This window comes from Coregonus lavaretus, assembly GCF_964263955.1.
Source record: "Coregonus lavaretus genome assembly, chromosome: 9".
NCBI lineage: Eukaryota > Metazoa > Chordata > Actinopteri > Salmoniformes > Salmonidae > Coregonus > Coregonus lavaretus.
In genome coordinates this window covers 25,603,546-25,619,229 of record NC_139996.1, presented here as the reverse complement: position 1 = coordinate 25,619,229, position 15,684 = coordinate 25,603,546, and the positions used below count along the sequence as shown (strand labels likewise).

Here is a 15,684-nt window from a genome sequence, read left to right as displayed (position 1 = left end):
TGAAAAATATATGGCAAATAGAAATCCAATATGGATGGTGTTAAGAGATAGATGGGAGGTGTTGAATGGAGCTGAAGGATGGGACTAATAACAACTAACAACAACTAATAACAACAAGATAACTAATGTAAAGCATACTGTGTGCTTAGTAAGTATATAGGCTATAGGTTGAGAGCTTTTGTGAAAGAGCACAGTTAGAAAGATATGGCATATACAGTGGGGGAAAAAAGTATTTAGTCAGCCACCAATTGTGCAAGTTCTCCCACTTAAAAAGATGAGAGAGGCCTGTAATTTTCATCATAGGTACACGTCAACTATGACAGACAAATTGAGAAAAAAAACCGGGAGACCCATGGGGCGGCGCATAATTGGCCCTGCGTCGTCCAGGGTAGGGGAGGGAATGGCCGGCAGGGATGTAGCTCAGTTGGTAGAGCATGGCGTTTGCAACGCCAGGGATGTGGGTTCAATTCCCACAGGGGGCCAGTATGAAAAATAAAATAATGTATGCACTCACTAACTGTAAGTCGCTCTGGATAAGAGCGTCTGCTAAATGACTAAAATGGAAAATGGAAATGGAACACTGACTATCCAGTAGCAGCTCACTTTGTTGAAGCTAACCATCCTATCTCCTCCCTCAAATATACAGGAATTGAGCATGTTGCTTTACCAAGGAGAGGAGGTAACATCGAGACCCTTCTACTACAGAGGGAGGCCTACTGGATATCCTATTAAAAAACATTGACTCCTAGTGGTCTGAATATTGACTTTGATCTCAGGCCTTTCTTATGGCCAATTATATTTTTTGTGAACAGGTCTTGAAAATGAATGTATTCTTTCTACAGCTTATCAGCGTATATCCAATATGTTCCCCCTGTTGATGATGTTTATTATGCATTATGGTTGAACCAAAAGATGACATGTAACAAAAACATTTAATTAAATTAGAAATATTTAAATATATAGGTGAAATGTAATAAAACAATGTATGTTGATGCTAATGTTATGCTAATGCTAATGATAACAATGTCATAATATATTCAATATGCTGTGGGCTATTGTCTTTCAATAGTTTCGCTTAATTCATTCTGATTAACCTAGCAATTACAACACACCCCTCACTATTGTCATTGGTTGCACTAATTGCACTGTTTGTCTACATAACCAGGTTCAAGCATTCATGACATTACCCTGAAGAAGGCACAGTTATGCCGTAACGTTGATGGTTTCTTACCCAATAAATTACTGGGAGTTTATACATAGAGTATGCGACTCTCTTGATTTGTTTTAATTGCTTACAGTTTAGTCAGCACCTCTACGCTAAATAACGTTCTCTGGGTGTGTGCCAGCTCATGCTTTTTTTTAGGGGGAAAACATATGACTAAATCAATGTATGCAAACAACAACAAGTGTGTGGTTAATAAAATTGGCAAAAAACTCACTGATTTCTTTCCTCAGGGCCTTGGGGTGAGACAGGGATAGAGCTTGAACCCACCCTCTTCAACATATATACTGTATCAACGAATTGCAGAGGGCCTTACTCTACTAGATTTGAAGTCAAATGATCTGGTGCTTCTGTCCCCAACCAAGGACGGCCTACAGCAGCACCTAGATCTTCTGCACAGATTCTGTCAGACCTGGGCCTTGACAGTGAATCCAAAAAAGGTCCAGTTGCAGGACCACAAATACATTCCATCTAGACACTGTTGCCCTAGAGCACACAAAAAATGATACGTACCCCAGCTTAACATCAGCACCACAGGTAACTTCCACAAAGCTGTGAACAATCTGAGAGACAAGGCAAGAAGGGCCTTCTACTCCATCAAAAGGAACATAAAATTCGACATCCCAATTAGGATCTGGCAAAAAATATTTAAATCAGTTATAGAACCCATTACCCTTTATGGTTGTGAGGTCTGGGATCCACTCACCAACCAATAATTCACAAAATGGGACAAACACCCAATTGAGACTCTGCATGCAGAATTCTGAAAAAATATCCTCTGTGTACAACGTATAACCCCAAATAATGCATACAGAGCAGCATTAGGACGATACACGCTAATTAGCCAGCTGGTTCTGGGGCTCAGTTCACAAACACAAACAGACCCCACAGAGCCCCAGGACAGCAACACAATTAGACCCAACCAAATTGTGAGAACACAATAAGATAATTATTTGACACATTGGAAAGATTCAACCAAAAATACAGAGCAAACTGGAATGCTATCTGGCCCTAAACAGAGAGTACACAGTGGAAAAAATACCTGACCACTGTGACTGACACAAAATGAAGGAAATCCTTGACTATGTACAGACTCAGTAAGCCTAGCCTTGCTATCAAGAGAGGCTGCCATAGGCAGACCTGGGTATCGAGAGAAGACAGGCTATGTGCCCACTGCCCACAAAATGAGGTGGAAACTGAGCTGCACTTCCTATCCTCCTGCCAAATGTATTACCATATTAGAGACACATATTTCCCACAGATCACACAGACCCACAAAGAATTTGGAAACATACCAAATATTGACAAACTCCCATATCTGTTAGGCGAAATGTCACAGTGTGAAATCACAGTAGCCAGATGTGTGACCTGTTGCCATAAGAAAAGGACAATTTCCCTCATTAAAATGTAAATCAATTCATAACATTTTTGACATGCGTTTTTTTGGATTTTTTTGTTGTTATTCTGTCTCTCACTGTTCAAATAAACCTACCATTAAAATTATAGACTGATCATGTCTTTGTCAGTGGGCAAACGTACAAAATCAGCAGGAGATCAAATACTTTTTTCCCTCACTGTATGTATCTGTTTATTTATTTGTTTTCCCTTGCCATTCATACTTCAACTATTTGCACATTGTTAAAACACATAGCCAATAATATAATTCCTTTTAACATTTTGTGAGTGTAATGTTTATTGTTAATATCTGATAGTTTTTTCCTGTTTATTTGGAATAGTAAACATACAGTATGTTTCCAATGCCAATAAAGCCCCTTTGAATTGAATTTAAAATTGACAGAGACAGAGAGAGAGTGAGTGAGAGAGAGAGAGAGAGAGAGAGAGAGAGAGCGAGAGAGAGAGCGCGCGAGAGAGAGAGAGCGCGAGAGAGAGAGCGAGAGAGCGAGAGAGAGAGAGCATTGTACAGGCGACTAGTGATTAGCTAAGCTAACAGCCGCAGGGTGTGCTAGCATTAGCATGAAGTGATTATAGAGCTATTACAGGAAAGGCACTGCATTATTGAACCGCCTTGTTAGTTAAAGGAAGATGTGTTGATTCCTTATGTCTCTCTGCTTACCTTAAAAAAAACACACAACTCGGACTATAGGTTCATGTGAGATCAATGTAATATGAACAGAGATATGCGTTCCTGTGAGTGTGCATGTGTGCATGCACATGCTGTGACGGATGTGTGTATATGAATATGACTCAAAAGGCTCCAGGAAGAGAGCAGCCACAAGTTTGGTTAAGAAGGTCAATCATAGAGCTGTTAATTCTACTGTGTTTTAAATTACATATCGATCTATACCCTGCAAACACATAGCCCTTCCCTTAACCCATGGATCCCTCCTGAGAAAGGGGGAGGACTATACATTTACACACAGCCGCAATGATATAGCCTAATGACACACATTCACATCGCAACACACATGTTATGTTAGGGTATGAATAGAGGCAGAAAGGAGGGAAAGGGAGGGTGATGGAGAGACAATTCTGAGAGGGAGAGAAGGGGAGAGGAAGGCTCTAGCATTAAAGGATGAATGTAGGGAGGTAGGGAGTCTCTCTCTCTTTCACTCTCTTTCTGGTCAGTGTAATTAGCAGACTTAGCTCTGTTGGGACCAATTAGAGAATAGAGCTGGCACTCACTGGAGCCTCATATATCTTCTGTGTGTGTGTGTTTCTGTGTGTGTGTGTGCACATGAATGGTTGTGCGTGTGTGCTTGTTCGTGTGTGTGTGTTCTGATGAATTGCCGATCTATATGCAACCAAAATACCGACATTTCACAACTGATCTAACTTTTCTAACAAATGTATCCAATTCTCTCTCTTTCTCTTTCTCTTTCAGGATAGCTGTACCAGAGTTCTACTGTTTCGGGGAGCGAATAAAGAGATCAAGAACTACAACAGCCAGACAGCCTTTCAGGTGAGACTCTCCATCCCTCAGCTTTCCTCTATCAGACATTACATTCTAGTTATACAGTAACCATATGCCAAGGACAACTTTATATGGACTTAATATGGAAAAAGTTTTAGTAACTCTTGGAGGTCAAGGGAGCTCAATAATATATTTATATTTGTTCTGTGATAACTACATGGCATAAAGGCAACACCACTTGAACACTGTTTCTCTACTCTGGCCTGCCTCTGTGGCAAGCTGTGTGATTAAGCTTGTGACAAATTGACATTGACACAGATTTCCTCAATACATCAATGTTAATTTGTTTGTACACAGTGCTAGCTGGCTCCACACACCGCCAGGGCACTCACACTTGCACACACACGCACACATGCACGCATTCACATGCACACGCTCACACAGTGCCAGAAATCAGAAACACACACTGCTGTCAGACATCTGTTACAATCAGCCTTTTAATGAAGGGTTACTGATGTGTGAAAGATTAATCAGACAGATAGACAGAAAGAGAGAGAGAGAGAGAATGGAGAGGGAACCATAGAGTAATGCAAATGAAGAGGGGAGAGATTATGGAAATGTAGTCTTAAAAAGCTGATATTTAGAGTAGATGTAGTATACATCTGATAATTGGTTCCCAAAATGTGTTTTCTTGAAACAACAGAGGCTAGTGTTTATTCCAGACAGACTCTGAGACAGCAGGTTTCAGCAGAGTTCTGTGATCTCCCCATGAGAAGGACAGTTTCCTATGGGAGCCTTGTTTTACAGAACACTCATGTTGAGAAGCAGGATACAAACCTCTAGTTGGGAAAGGAAGAAACACACAACATATATTATGCCTCTCCTCCCCTTCTCTCCCCTCTTCTCTCCTCCCTCTCTCCTCCTCCAGGTGGCCATTATAGCAGGAAACTTTGATCTGGCTGAAATCATCAAGATCCACAAAGTGTCAGACGTTGGTGAGTAGACAGTACAGTACATGGCATGGGTATGTGGCTAACAGTAGGTGGTCACTGGACTCTAAAGAATTAATCTTGACTGAATTACCCTGACTGATCTCCCATAGTGGTGTGAGAGGGTGAGAGAGCCCTCAGCTAAGTGACTGAAGCACTCGAACTGTAGCCACTGTAATCACCCAGTCTGTAATGATCCCTGAGCATGTGCACTTGCTCTGTGTAATTCAGTGTACTGGGTGTCAATCTGCTATGTGTGAATAGTCTGCCATCTAGTGTTTGAAGGAAATAATATACCAGATTCCTAATATAATGCAGTAAGATGTTTTCCTAACTCAATAGCCTCGGCAGTACCTTAGGAAAGGCATGTTGATTTGGCTAGCAACATTTTGTGTGTTTCTGTCCCAGTGCCTTTCAGGGAGACCCCCTCCTACACCAACCGTAGACGTGTGTTGGTGGGCGGCCTGCCCTCGCCCCGCTCCCTGCTGCGCTCCGCTAGCGACAACAACCTCAATGGGGACAGCAGTCACGGTCTGGGTCAGAGTCTGGGGCAGGGTCACGGTCACGGTCGACAGGGTCAGTCTCCTGTCCCCTCTCTGAGAAGCCTGCCTGCACTGGGACAACACCAACAACACGCCAGCCTGGGGGAGGTGAGAGGGAGAGACAGAGAGACAGAGACAGAGAGAGAGACAGAGTGTGTGTGTGTCTGTGTGTATGTGTGTGTGTGTGCGTGTGAGTGCGTGCCTGCCTGCATGTGTGTGTGTGACAGAGACATATGAAATATATGTGTGACTGTGTGTGACTGTGTGTGTGTTATTTTCCAGACCCGTCATGGAGAGGTGCCAGACAGCAGTCTCCAGAGCACAGGCAGTTCTCGCTCCTCCCACTCCCGGTCTCCCTCGCTACACAGTCATCTGCATGAGGGTGATCAGGGCATCAGGAAGGCACACGGACACCCTCTGGGACACGTCCCTCGAGGACGCCTCAGGTGAGATGGACAATCAATCATTTATTTAATATACTGCTCCCTTGGGGGACAATGAACTGTTCTGTTGTCTGATCTGATAGGCCAGCTCCTCCTCTCTCCTACTTGTCATTGTCTCTCCAGTGTGGGATAAATTGAGCAGATTGCTAATGCTGAGGTTGCTAACCATTTTATTTTGATAATGTGTCAGTAGTACTGACTCAGTACATGATTAAACACATAGCTTTATGCTTCTTCTATAGAACACTGTATGTGTGTATGTGTTTCTGCAAGTGTGTGCATGTTTATATGTGTATGTGTGTGTGTGTGTGTGTCTGCTTATTCTCCAGAAGCATCAGCAGTTTGATGTCTGACATGGGAATTGCATTACAGACATGACTGTAGCCCTCTCTCCCTTTGTAATACCCTACTGTCACTTCACTCCATCCATCACACAGGCTGCTACTCAGACCTTTCTCTCTCTCTCTCTCTCTCTCTCTCTCTCTCTCTCTCTCTCTCTCTCTCTCTCTCTCTCTCTCTCTCTCTCTCTCTCTCTCTCTCTCAATTCAATTCAATTCAATTTAAGGGCTTTATTGGCATGGGAAACGTGTGTTAACATTGCCAAAGCAAGTGAAGTAGATAGTAAACAAAAGTGAAATAAACAATAAATATTAACAGTAAACATTACACTCAGAAGTTTCAAAAGAATAAAGACATTTCAAATGTCATATTATGTATATATACAGTGTTGTAACAATGTGCAAATAGTTAAAGTACAAATGGGAAAATAAATAAACATAAATATGGGTTGTATTTACAATGGTGTTTGTTCTTCACTGGTTGCCCTTTTCTTGTGGCAACAGGTCACAAATCTTGCAGCTGTGATGGCACACTGTGGTTTTTCACCCAGTAGATAAGGGAGTTTATCAAAATTGGGTTTGTTTTCGAATTCTTTGTGGATCGCTGTAATCTGAGGGAAATATGTGTCTCTAATATGGTCATACATACATACTCTCTCTCTCTCTCTCTCTCTCTCTCTCTCTCTCTCTCTCTCTCTCTCTCTCTCTCTCTCTCTCTCTCTCTCTCTCTCTCTCTTCGTCCCTCCCTTCCCTTTGTCTTAAGAAGGCCACGGTAGTAAAGCAGCATCAGTGTGTTGAACATGACACCCTGTTGGTAGAGGTAGTATAGCTTACCTGTATTTGAATGTACTACGGTCTCCACTAAGAGGTATAGTGATACCTTAATTTTCAGTTGATATGAGATGCGTACTGAGACTCTGTCCCGTATCAGTAGTAGTTAGACTGAGAGAGGTACAAAAGGAGGGATAAAGAAAGGCCCAGATAGAGGGAGGTAGAGGTCATTTCCCTGATGTGTCCTGTCCTAGATGCTGTAATTAGTCATGTTTATCTGTGTAAGAAGTGACAGGTCTGGAAATTACTAATGTTATTGACACAACAGTAAAGGCCTGAAGATACCTGAGGGAGAGAGAGACGGTCCTCAAATGACTTGGTGCAGGGAAAATATTAGTTACACGTTTACACCTAATCTTTATCTTCCTTGTTTCCCACCCTCCCTTCTTCTTTCCTTCCTTCTACTCCTCTCCCTCTCTCTCTCTTGTTGGCCACTACTGGTCTCTCTCTCAATTCAATTTCAATTTCAATTTCAATTTCAATTTAAGGGCTTTAATGGCATGGGAAACATATGTTTACATTGCCAAAGCAAGTGAAATAGATAATAAACTAAAGTGAAATAAACTATAAAAAATTAACAGTAAACATTACACTCACAAAAGTGTAATGTTTGCAATGTTATAATGATGTGCAAATAGTTAAAGTACAAAAAGGAAAATAAATAAACATAAATATAGGTTGTATTTACAATGGTGTTTGTTGTTCACTGGTTGCCCTTTTCTTGTGGCAACAGGTCACACATCTTGCTGGTGTGATTGCACACTGTGGTATTTCACCCAATAGATATGGGAGTTTATCCAAATTGGATTTGTTTTCGAATTCTTTGTGGATCTGTGTAATCTGAGGGAAGTATGTCTCTAATATGGTCATACATTTGGCAGGAAGTTAGGAAGTGCAGCTCAGTTTCCACCTCATTTTGTGGGCAGTGTGCACATAGTCTGTCTTCTCTTGAGAGCCAGGTCTGCCTACGGCGGCCTTTCTCAATAGCAAGGCATAGTCAAAGATTTTCTTAATTTTGGGTCAGTCACAGTGGTCAGGTATTCTGCCACTGTGTACTCTCTGTTTAGGGCCAAATAGCATTCTAGTTTGCTCAGTTTTTTTGTAAATTCTTTCCAATGTGTCAAGTAATTATCTTTTTGTTTTCTCATGATTTGGTTGGGTCTAATTGTGTTGCTGTCCTGGGGCTCTGTGGGGTCTGTTTGTGTTTGTGAGCAGAGCCCCAGGACCAGTTTGCTTAGGGGACTCTTTTCCAGGTTCATCCCTCTGTAGATGATGGCTTTGTTATGGAAGGTTTGGGAATCGCTTCCTTTTAGGTGGTTGTAGAATTTAACTGCTCTTTTCTGGATTTGGATCATTAGCTGGTATCGGCCTAATTCTGCTCTGCATGCATTATTTGGTGTTTTACGTTGTAAACAGAGGATATTTTTGCAGAATTCTGCATGCAGAGTCTCAATTTGGTGTTTGTCCCATTTTGTGAATTCTAGTAGATTGGGATTCAAATACTCAAACATGGACATATGAATGGACTGGAGGAAGTTGAACAAGGACGGTGTGGAAATTCACACACACTCTCTTTCTCTCACACACACATGAAAACTATTCAATCAACAAGAATGTATCCATTCATACAATTCCAAAAGCATGCTTCCACCGCTCCTATTCGTTTATTTTCCTTCCTAAATTTGTGCTACCTTGAGTTGCAGATATTCAACGAGAGGCTACTTCGGACATATACCTCGTCAACTATATACCGAGAGGTAACATACAATTGAATGTATATTCTACAATCTCACAGTTCCTTGGAACTGACCTGAAAATTCACCTAGTGACTTCCCAGGATTTGTGGCCCATCTAATGATCGCCTCATTTGAGGGCTTCCGTAGATCAGCGACGTCCTAATCAGTATACCTTTTTCCTTAGTTCCTTGTCCCTTATTCCTTTATTATATTCCTTTTTCCTTTAATTTTATTCAAGCCAAATTTCCCTGGGCCCAGTGTTATCAATTCCTTTTTTTCCTTTGATCCTGTATTATATACACACTCCCCCCTGTTTGCGTTGTTTCCAACGCAAAACATTTTAGAAATTTTGAACGGAATCCCATCACACAGCAATCACAGCATGGCTCACACAGGTTGTTCACAGTGCGTCCCCCCAACGCACACACAGCTACACAAACTGACCAGCGCCCAAAGTTGTGAGAAAGCTCACCTTATCTGCCGGCCTCTGGAGCGAGAGTCAGTTCGGAGCCCATGATGTAACGCTGAAATAGATGCAACTCGTCCCAAAATCCTCGTCGCCAATTTCTGTGGTGGCCGAACAATGCTGCGATGATGTGTTGATAAGAAATCCGCTGACACTGTACTTTGATTATAAAGGTTTATTATATCAAAGATTTCAGCATCAATTTACAGACTTCTGCAGAATCTGGAGAGCAACAAACCCAATCTCAAATATGATCACTCTCCCCGTCCCTTTGTTCAAACATGGTATATATCCTATGCTTCATGTAACATAAGATGGCGTGTTTTGAATAGAACAATCCCTGCCCTCAACATATCCCAATGTCCTCTGTCTTAGGGGGGCCCTATAGTAATATTTTCCAGATGTTTCAGCAAAGCAGAGTATGCAAACCTCAGCCAAAGTTATAGAATGTTCAGATACTACAGGTGTGCAGGGTGAATACTTGTTCTGTCGTACGGTAATTTGGTAAAAAGCCCATTTGACATTTGCTCAGTACATTGTTTTTTCTGAGGAAATGTACGAGTCTGCTGTTAATGATAATGCAGAGGATTTTCCCAAGGTTGCTGTTGACGCATATCCACGGTAGTTATTGGGGTCATATTTGACTCCACTTTTGTGGATTGGGGTGATCAGTCCTTGGTTCCAAATATTGGGGAAGATGCCAGAGTAAAGGATGATGTTAAAGAGTTTAAGTATAGCCAATTTATATTTATGTTCTGTATATTTTATCACTTCATTGAGGATACGGTCAACACCACAGTCCTTATTGGGTTGGAAGGTTTGCATTTTGTCCTGTAGTTCATTCAATATAATTGGAGAATCCAGTGGGTTCTGGTGGTCTTTAATAGTTGATTCTAATATTTGTATTTGATCATGTATATGTTTTTGCTGTTTGTTCTTTGTTATAGGGTCAAAAAGATTGGAGAAGTGGTTTAGCCATACATCTCCATTTTGGATAGATAACTCTTCGTGTTGTTGTTTGTTTAGTGTTTTTCAATTTTCCCAGAAGTGGTTAGAGTCTATGGATTCTTCAATTATATTGAGCTGATTTCTGACGTGTTGTTCCTTCTTTTTCCGTAGTGTATTTCTGTATTGTTTTAGTGATTCACCATAGTTGTCACACTCTGGCTCCAGGACTTGTGTATTTGAGCCAGGGTGTATGTTGTTTTGTTGGGTTTTGGGTGATTTTTTATGTTTGCAGGTCTGTCACGGTTATGTCTATGTGGGGAGTTCTGTTGTGTCTATTTCTAGGTTGTGGTTGTGTTTCCTTGTTTGTAGTTAATGACTCCCAATCGGAGGTAACGAGTGTCAGCTGTCGGCTCGTTATCTCTGATTGGGAGCCATATTTATTCTGTATGTTTTCTTGTGGGCATTGTGGGTTATTGTTCCAAGTTCAGGCATTGTTTCTGTTGGACTTCACTTTCGTCTTTTGTTTTGTATTTACGTGCTTTACTCTAATTAAAGTCATCATGTTCACTCGCAACGCTGCGCTTTGGTCTCCTGATTTAGACGATCGTGATAGAAAAACCCACCACGAAAGGACCAAGCAGCGCGTCCAGGAGCAAAGGGTCTGGACATGGGAGGAGGCGCCGGGTCAGGAGAGAACGTTGGTGGATGTCCTCCTCGGCTGGGGACATATTACCCAGGAGGAGGCCGTCCGGTACCGGAGGGCGATGAAGGGGGAGAACCTGGCAGGAGAGGAGCAACGGCATCGGCAGGGCCATCGTCGGAAGGACGGGAGGCAACCCCAAAAAGTTTTTTGGGGGGGGCACATGGCTTGGGCGACTGAGCAGCAGGAGGCTGCCACAAGGCAGATTCAGAAGGCTACCAGGTTAAGGGGGCTGACGGAGGCAGAGAAGGGACGGATTCAGGAGGCTACCAGGTTAAGGGGGCGACTGGGAAAGGCAGGGAAGGAAGGTGTAGAGGCACGGCGAGAGGTACTGGGGTGTGTAACCAGTCCGGTCCGGCCCGTTCCTAATCCCGAGGTACAGCCAGTCGTGTGTGTCCCCAGTACGGTACGGCCTGTTCCGGCCCCTCGCACTAAGTGTACGGTGCGCGTCGCCAGCCCAGCCCGGCCTGTTCCTGAGCCTCATACGAAGCCTACGGTGCGCGTCGCCAGCCCAGCCCGGCCTGTTCCGGCCACTCGCACCAGGGATACGGTGCGCGTCGCCAGCCCAGCCCGGCCTGTTCCTACTCCACGCACCAGGGATACGGTGCGCTTCGCCAGCCCGGCCCGGCCTGTTCCGGCCACTCGCACCAGGGATACGGTGCGCGTCGCCAGCCCAGCCCGGCCTGTTCCGGCCTCTCGCACCAGAGATACGGTGCGCGTCGCCAGCCCAGCCCGGCCTGTTCCTGCTCTCCGCACTAGGCCTTATGTGCGTCCCCAGGGCCAAGCATGCCCTGTTGCTGCTTCCCGCACTAGCCCTGAGATGCGTGTCCTCAGCCCGGTACCTCCAGTTCCGGCACCACGCATCAGGCCTACGGTGCGTCCCCAGGACCAAGCATGCCCTGTTACTTCTCCCCGCACTAGCCCTGAGATGCGTGTCCTCAGCCCGGTACCTCCAGTTCCGGCACCACGCACCAGGCCTACGGTGCGCCTCAGACGGCCAGAGTCTGCCGTCTGCCCAACGGGGCCTGAACTGTCCGTCTGCCCAACGCCGTCTGAACTGCCCGTCTGCCCAACGCCGTCTGAACTGTCCGTCTGCCCAACGCCGTCTGAACTGCCCGTCTGTACTGAGCCTGCAAAGCCGCCCGTCTGCCATGAGCCTTCAGAGCCGTCCGCCAGACCGGAGCCGCTAGAGCTCTCCGCCAGACAGGATCAGCCAGAGCCTTCCGCCAGACAGGATCAGCCAGAGCCTTCCGCCAGACAGGATCAGTCAGAGCCTTCCGCCAGACAGGATCAGCCAGAGCCTTCCGCCAGACAGGATCAGCCAGAGCCTTCCGCCAGACAGGATCAGCCAGAGCCTTCCGCCAGACAGGATCAGCCAGAGCCTTCCGCCAGACAGGAGCAGCCAGAGCCTTCCGTCAGACCGGATCAGCCAGAGCCTTCCGCCAGACAGGAGCAGCCAGAGCCTTCCGCCAGACGGGATCAGCCAGAGCCTTCCGCCAGCCATGAGTGGCCAGATCCGTCAGCCAGCCATGAGCAGCCAGATCCGTCAGCCAGCCATGAGCAGCCAGATCCGTCATCCAGCCATGAGCCGTCCAGCCAGGATCCGCCAGAGCCGTCCAGCCAGGATCCGCCAGAGCCGTCCAGCCAGGATCCGCCAGAGCCAGCCAGCCAGGATCCGCCATTTAGTCAGGTGCTGCCCCTTAGTCCAGTGCTGCCCCTTAGTCCAGTGCTGCCCCTTAGTCCGGTACTGCCCCTTAGTCCGGTACTGCCCCGTAGTCCGGTGCTGCCCCTTAGTCCGGTGCCGCCCCTTAACCCAGTGGGGTGTAGTTGGGGGGTGGTAATGTGGAGGAGGCTAGGGAAGCGGGTGGTGACTAAGGTGGGATGGGGACCACGACCAGGGGCAGAACCGCCACCGTGGACAGACGCCCACCCAGACCCTCCCCTAGACTGTATGCTGGTGCGCCCGGAGTTCGCACCTTTAGGGGGGGGTACTGTCACACTCTGGCTCCAGGACTTGTGTATTTGAGCCAGGGTGTATGTTGTTTTGTTGGGTTTTGGGTGATTTTTTATGTTTGCAGGTCTGTCACGGTTATGTCTATGTGGGGAGTTCTGTTGTGTCTATTTCTAGGTTGTGGTTGTGTTTCCTTGTTTGTAGTTAATGACTCCCAATCGGAGGTAACGAGTGTCAGCTGTCGGCTCGTTATCTCTGATTGGGAGCCATATTTATTCTGTATATTTTCTTGTGGGCATTGTGGGTTATTGTTCCAAGTTCAGGCATTGTTTCTGTTGGACTTCACTTTCGTCTTTTGTTTTGTATTTACGTGCTTTACTCTAATTAAAGTCATCATGTTCACTCGCAACGCTGCGCTTTGGTCTCCTGATTTAGACGATCGTGACAATAGTGAAGGCGTAGGCTCAGGTTTTCTGGATTTTTGCTTGGTTTCTCAATTTCTTTCTTAGGTTTTTGCATTCTTCTTCAAACCATCTTAATTGTTGTTAATTTTTTTTGGTTTTCTGTTAGATCTTTTGTTTTTTTTTGATAGGGAAGCTGAGAGGTCAAATATACTGTTTAGGTTTTCTACTGCCAAGTTTACACCTTCACTATTACAGTGAAATGTTTTGTCCAGGAAGTTGTCTAGAAGGGATTGAATTTGTTGTTGCCTAATAGTTTTTTGGTAGTTTTCTACAAAACTTTCCTTCCATCTATAGCATATCTTAATATTATTCAGTTCCTTTTGCTTTGATGCCTCATGATTGAGTATTGCTCTGTTCAAGTAGACTGTGCTTTTGCTGTGATCTGATAGGGGTGTCTGTGGGCTGACTGTGAACGCTCTGAGAGACTCTGGGTTGAGGTCAGTGATAAAGTAGTCTACAGTACTACTGCCAAGAGATGAGCTATACCTACCATAGGAGTCTCCGCGAAGCCTGCCATTGACTATGTACATACCCAGCATGTGACAGAGCTGCAGGAGTTGTGACCCATGTTTGTTGGTTATGTTGTCGTAGTTGTGCCTAGGGGGGCATATAGGGGAGGGAATGCTGTCACCTCCAGGTATGTGTTTGTCCCCCTATGTGCTGAGGGTGTCAGGTTCTTGTCCAGTTCTGGCATTTAGGTCCCGCAGGTCTGGGAGAGTGTCTCGCTGGTCTGGGCGGGGTGTCTGTCGATCTGTTGTTCCTGTGTGAGATTTTGGGGCTGCGGTTGAGGGCGATGTCCTTTAGGGTCCAGGCAAAGGTGGGCACTGCTGCCTTGTATAGGTGAACCTGTTCGTGAAGGCTGCTCAGAGGGGGTGGGATTCCGTGGGCTTGGGGTTCTTCATTTATTTGTCCGGCTGTGATGTCGAGGCTATGGTCAGGGTCCAGGGTGGACTGTTCTGCTGTGGTGTCGAAACTTTGGTCACGATCTGAGGTGGGCTGTTCTGCTGGCTTCTCTGTGGGGGTGGCCAGCTCTCTAATGGGTTGTTCTCTGTCATCCGTCGTCGTTCTCACCTTCTCCTCCAGCACTCTGATCCTCTCCTGTAGTGCTCTGTTCTTCTCCTGCTCCTGCTCTTTCTCCTGTTGATGTTGTCTCACCACAGTCCAGAGTGCAGATATGTCTCTCTCTACCTCCAGCTCTCTGGGTCTGGTTAATGGGGTGTTGTTGTGCTGGACTGTTGTCTGGGTCTGTGCTGACTGGAGTGTGTTTACCTGCTGTTCCAGCTCCACCTGCCTTACCTCCAGCTGGGTGAATTTATCCTTCATTTCAATTAGGGAGTAGTACTCTGTGCTGGGAGGTTGACTTTCTGCTTGGGGTTGCTCGTCTGTGTGGTTATATAATGAAGAGGTCTGGTCTGACCCGCTCGGGGTGGGGGTATCTTTCTCAAGGGAGAGCTTCTCCTGCTGAGCTATTTCTTTGATTAGGTGAAAGTTCAGATGAAACTGTTTGGGGTTGCCATGTACCAATAATGTTCCAGACTTGTAGAGATTTATATTGGCTGAATCAGAGTCCTCTTTGTCTTAGTATCCTGAGTTTCCACCCATCGCCAACACCCACCCTCTTAACAGAGGGGTAGTGTGTTAATATAGCACTGCGCCATGCTGGGGGATGGTCTGTGTGGAAGATTAAGTTGCTTATGTTCCCATTTTTATAATAGTCAGCAAAAAGTGTTTCTTGATTTTCCATAAGGAGGTTCTTTTTGTACTCTTTTCATGCCTTATAATTTTTTACATCCAGAGGGTACTGTATGCTAATAACCTCTGAGCAGCGGTAGGGGGCTTCAAAGGCCTCTGTATTTGGGTGGGGTAGGCTGTGGAACTCTCCTGCCGTTGTTGGGCTCAAGGGCTTCGACACCTCTCGCTTCAAACCTCAGTGCTAATTGAATTTGCAGTCAGATATACTGTCCTGGCAAGCTTGGCAGCCTTAACTTAGCCTTCAGTCCTTATAAAGTAAAATATATAATTGTAGTGTATTTTTCTTCTTGGTTGTAAAAGTAGCTTCAAACTAAACATTACTCACTCAGTTCCAGGTTGGAATAGACATTTGCGGTATAGATTGGATCTCTGGTAGTAGGAATCATTCCAGGTAATTTTGTCCAAAATCAGGTTGTAGGTTTGGAGTTTT

The 15,684-nt window shown here is 45.2% G+C and overlaps 1 protein-coding gene across 1 annotated transcript in view; it reads left to right on the top strand.

The window, feature by feature from the left end:
• Positions 1 to 15,684, top strand: part of LOC311135306 (SH3 and multiple ankyrin repeat domains protein 3-like) — a gene marked incomplete at both ends in the record, with an annotated part of 230,889 nt that overhangs the window by 116,276 nt on the left and 98,929 nt on the right. The window contains 4 exon segments of the mRNA XM_084169256.1: positions 4,065 to 4,142; positions 5,023 to 5,089; positions 5,492 to 5,733; positions 5,908 to 6,071. Coding sequence (XP_084025382.1) covers positions 4,065 to 4,142; positions 5,023 to 5,089; positions 5,492 to 5,733; positions 5,908 to 6,071 — 551 coding nt within the window.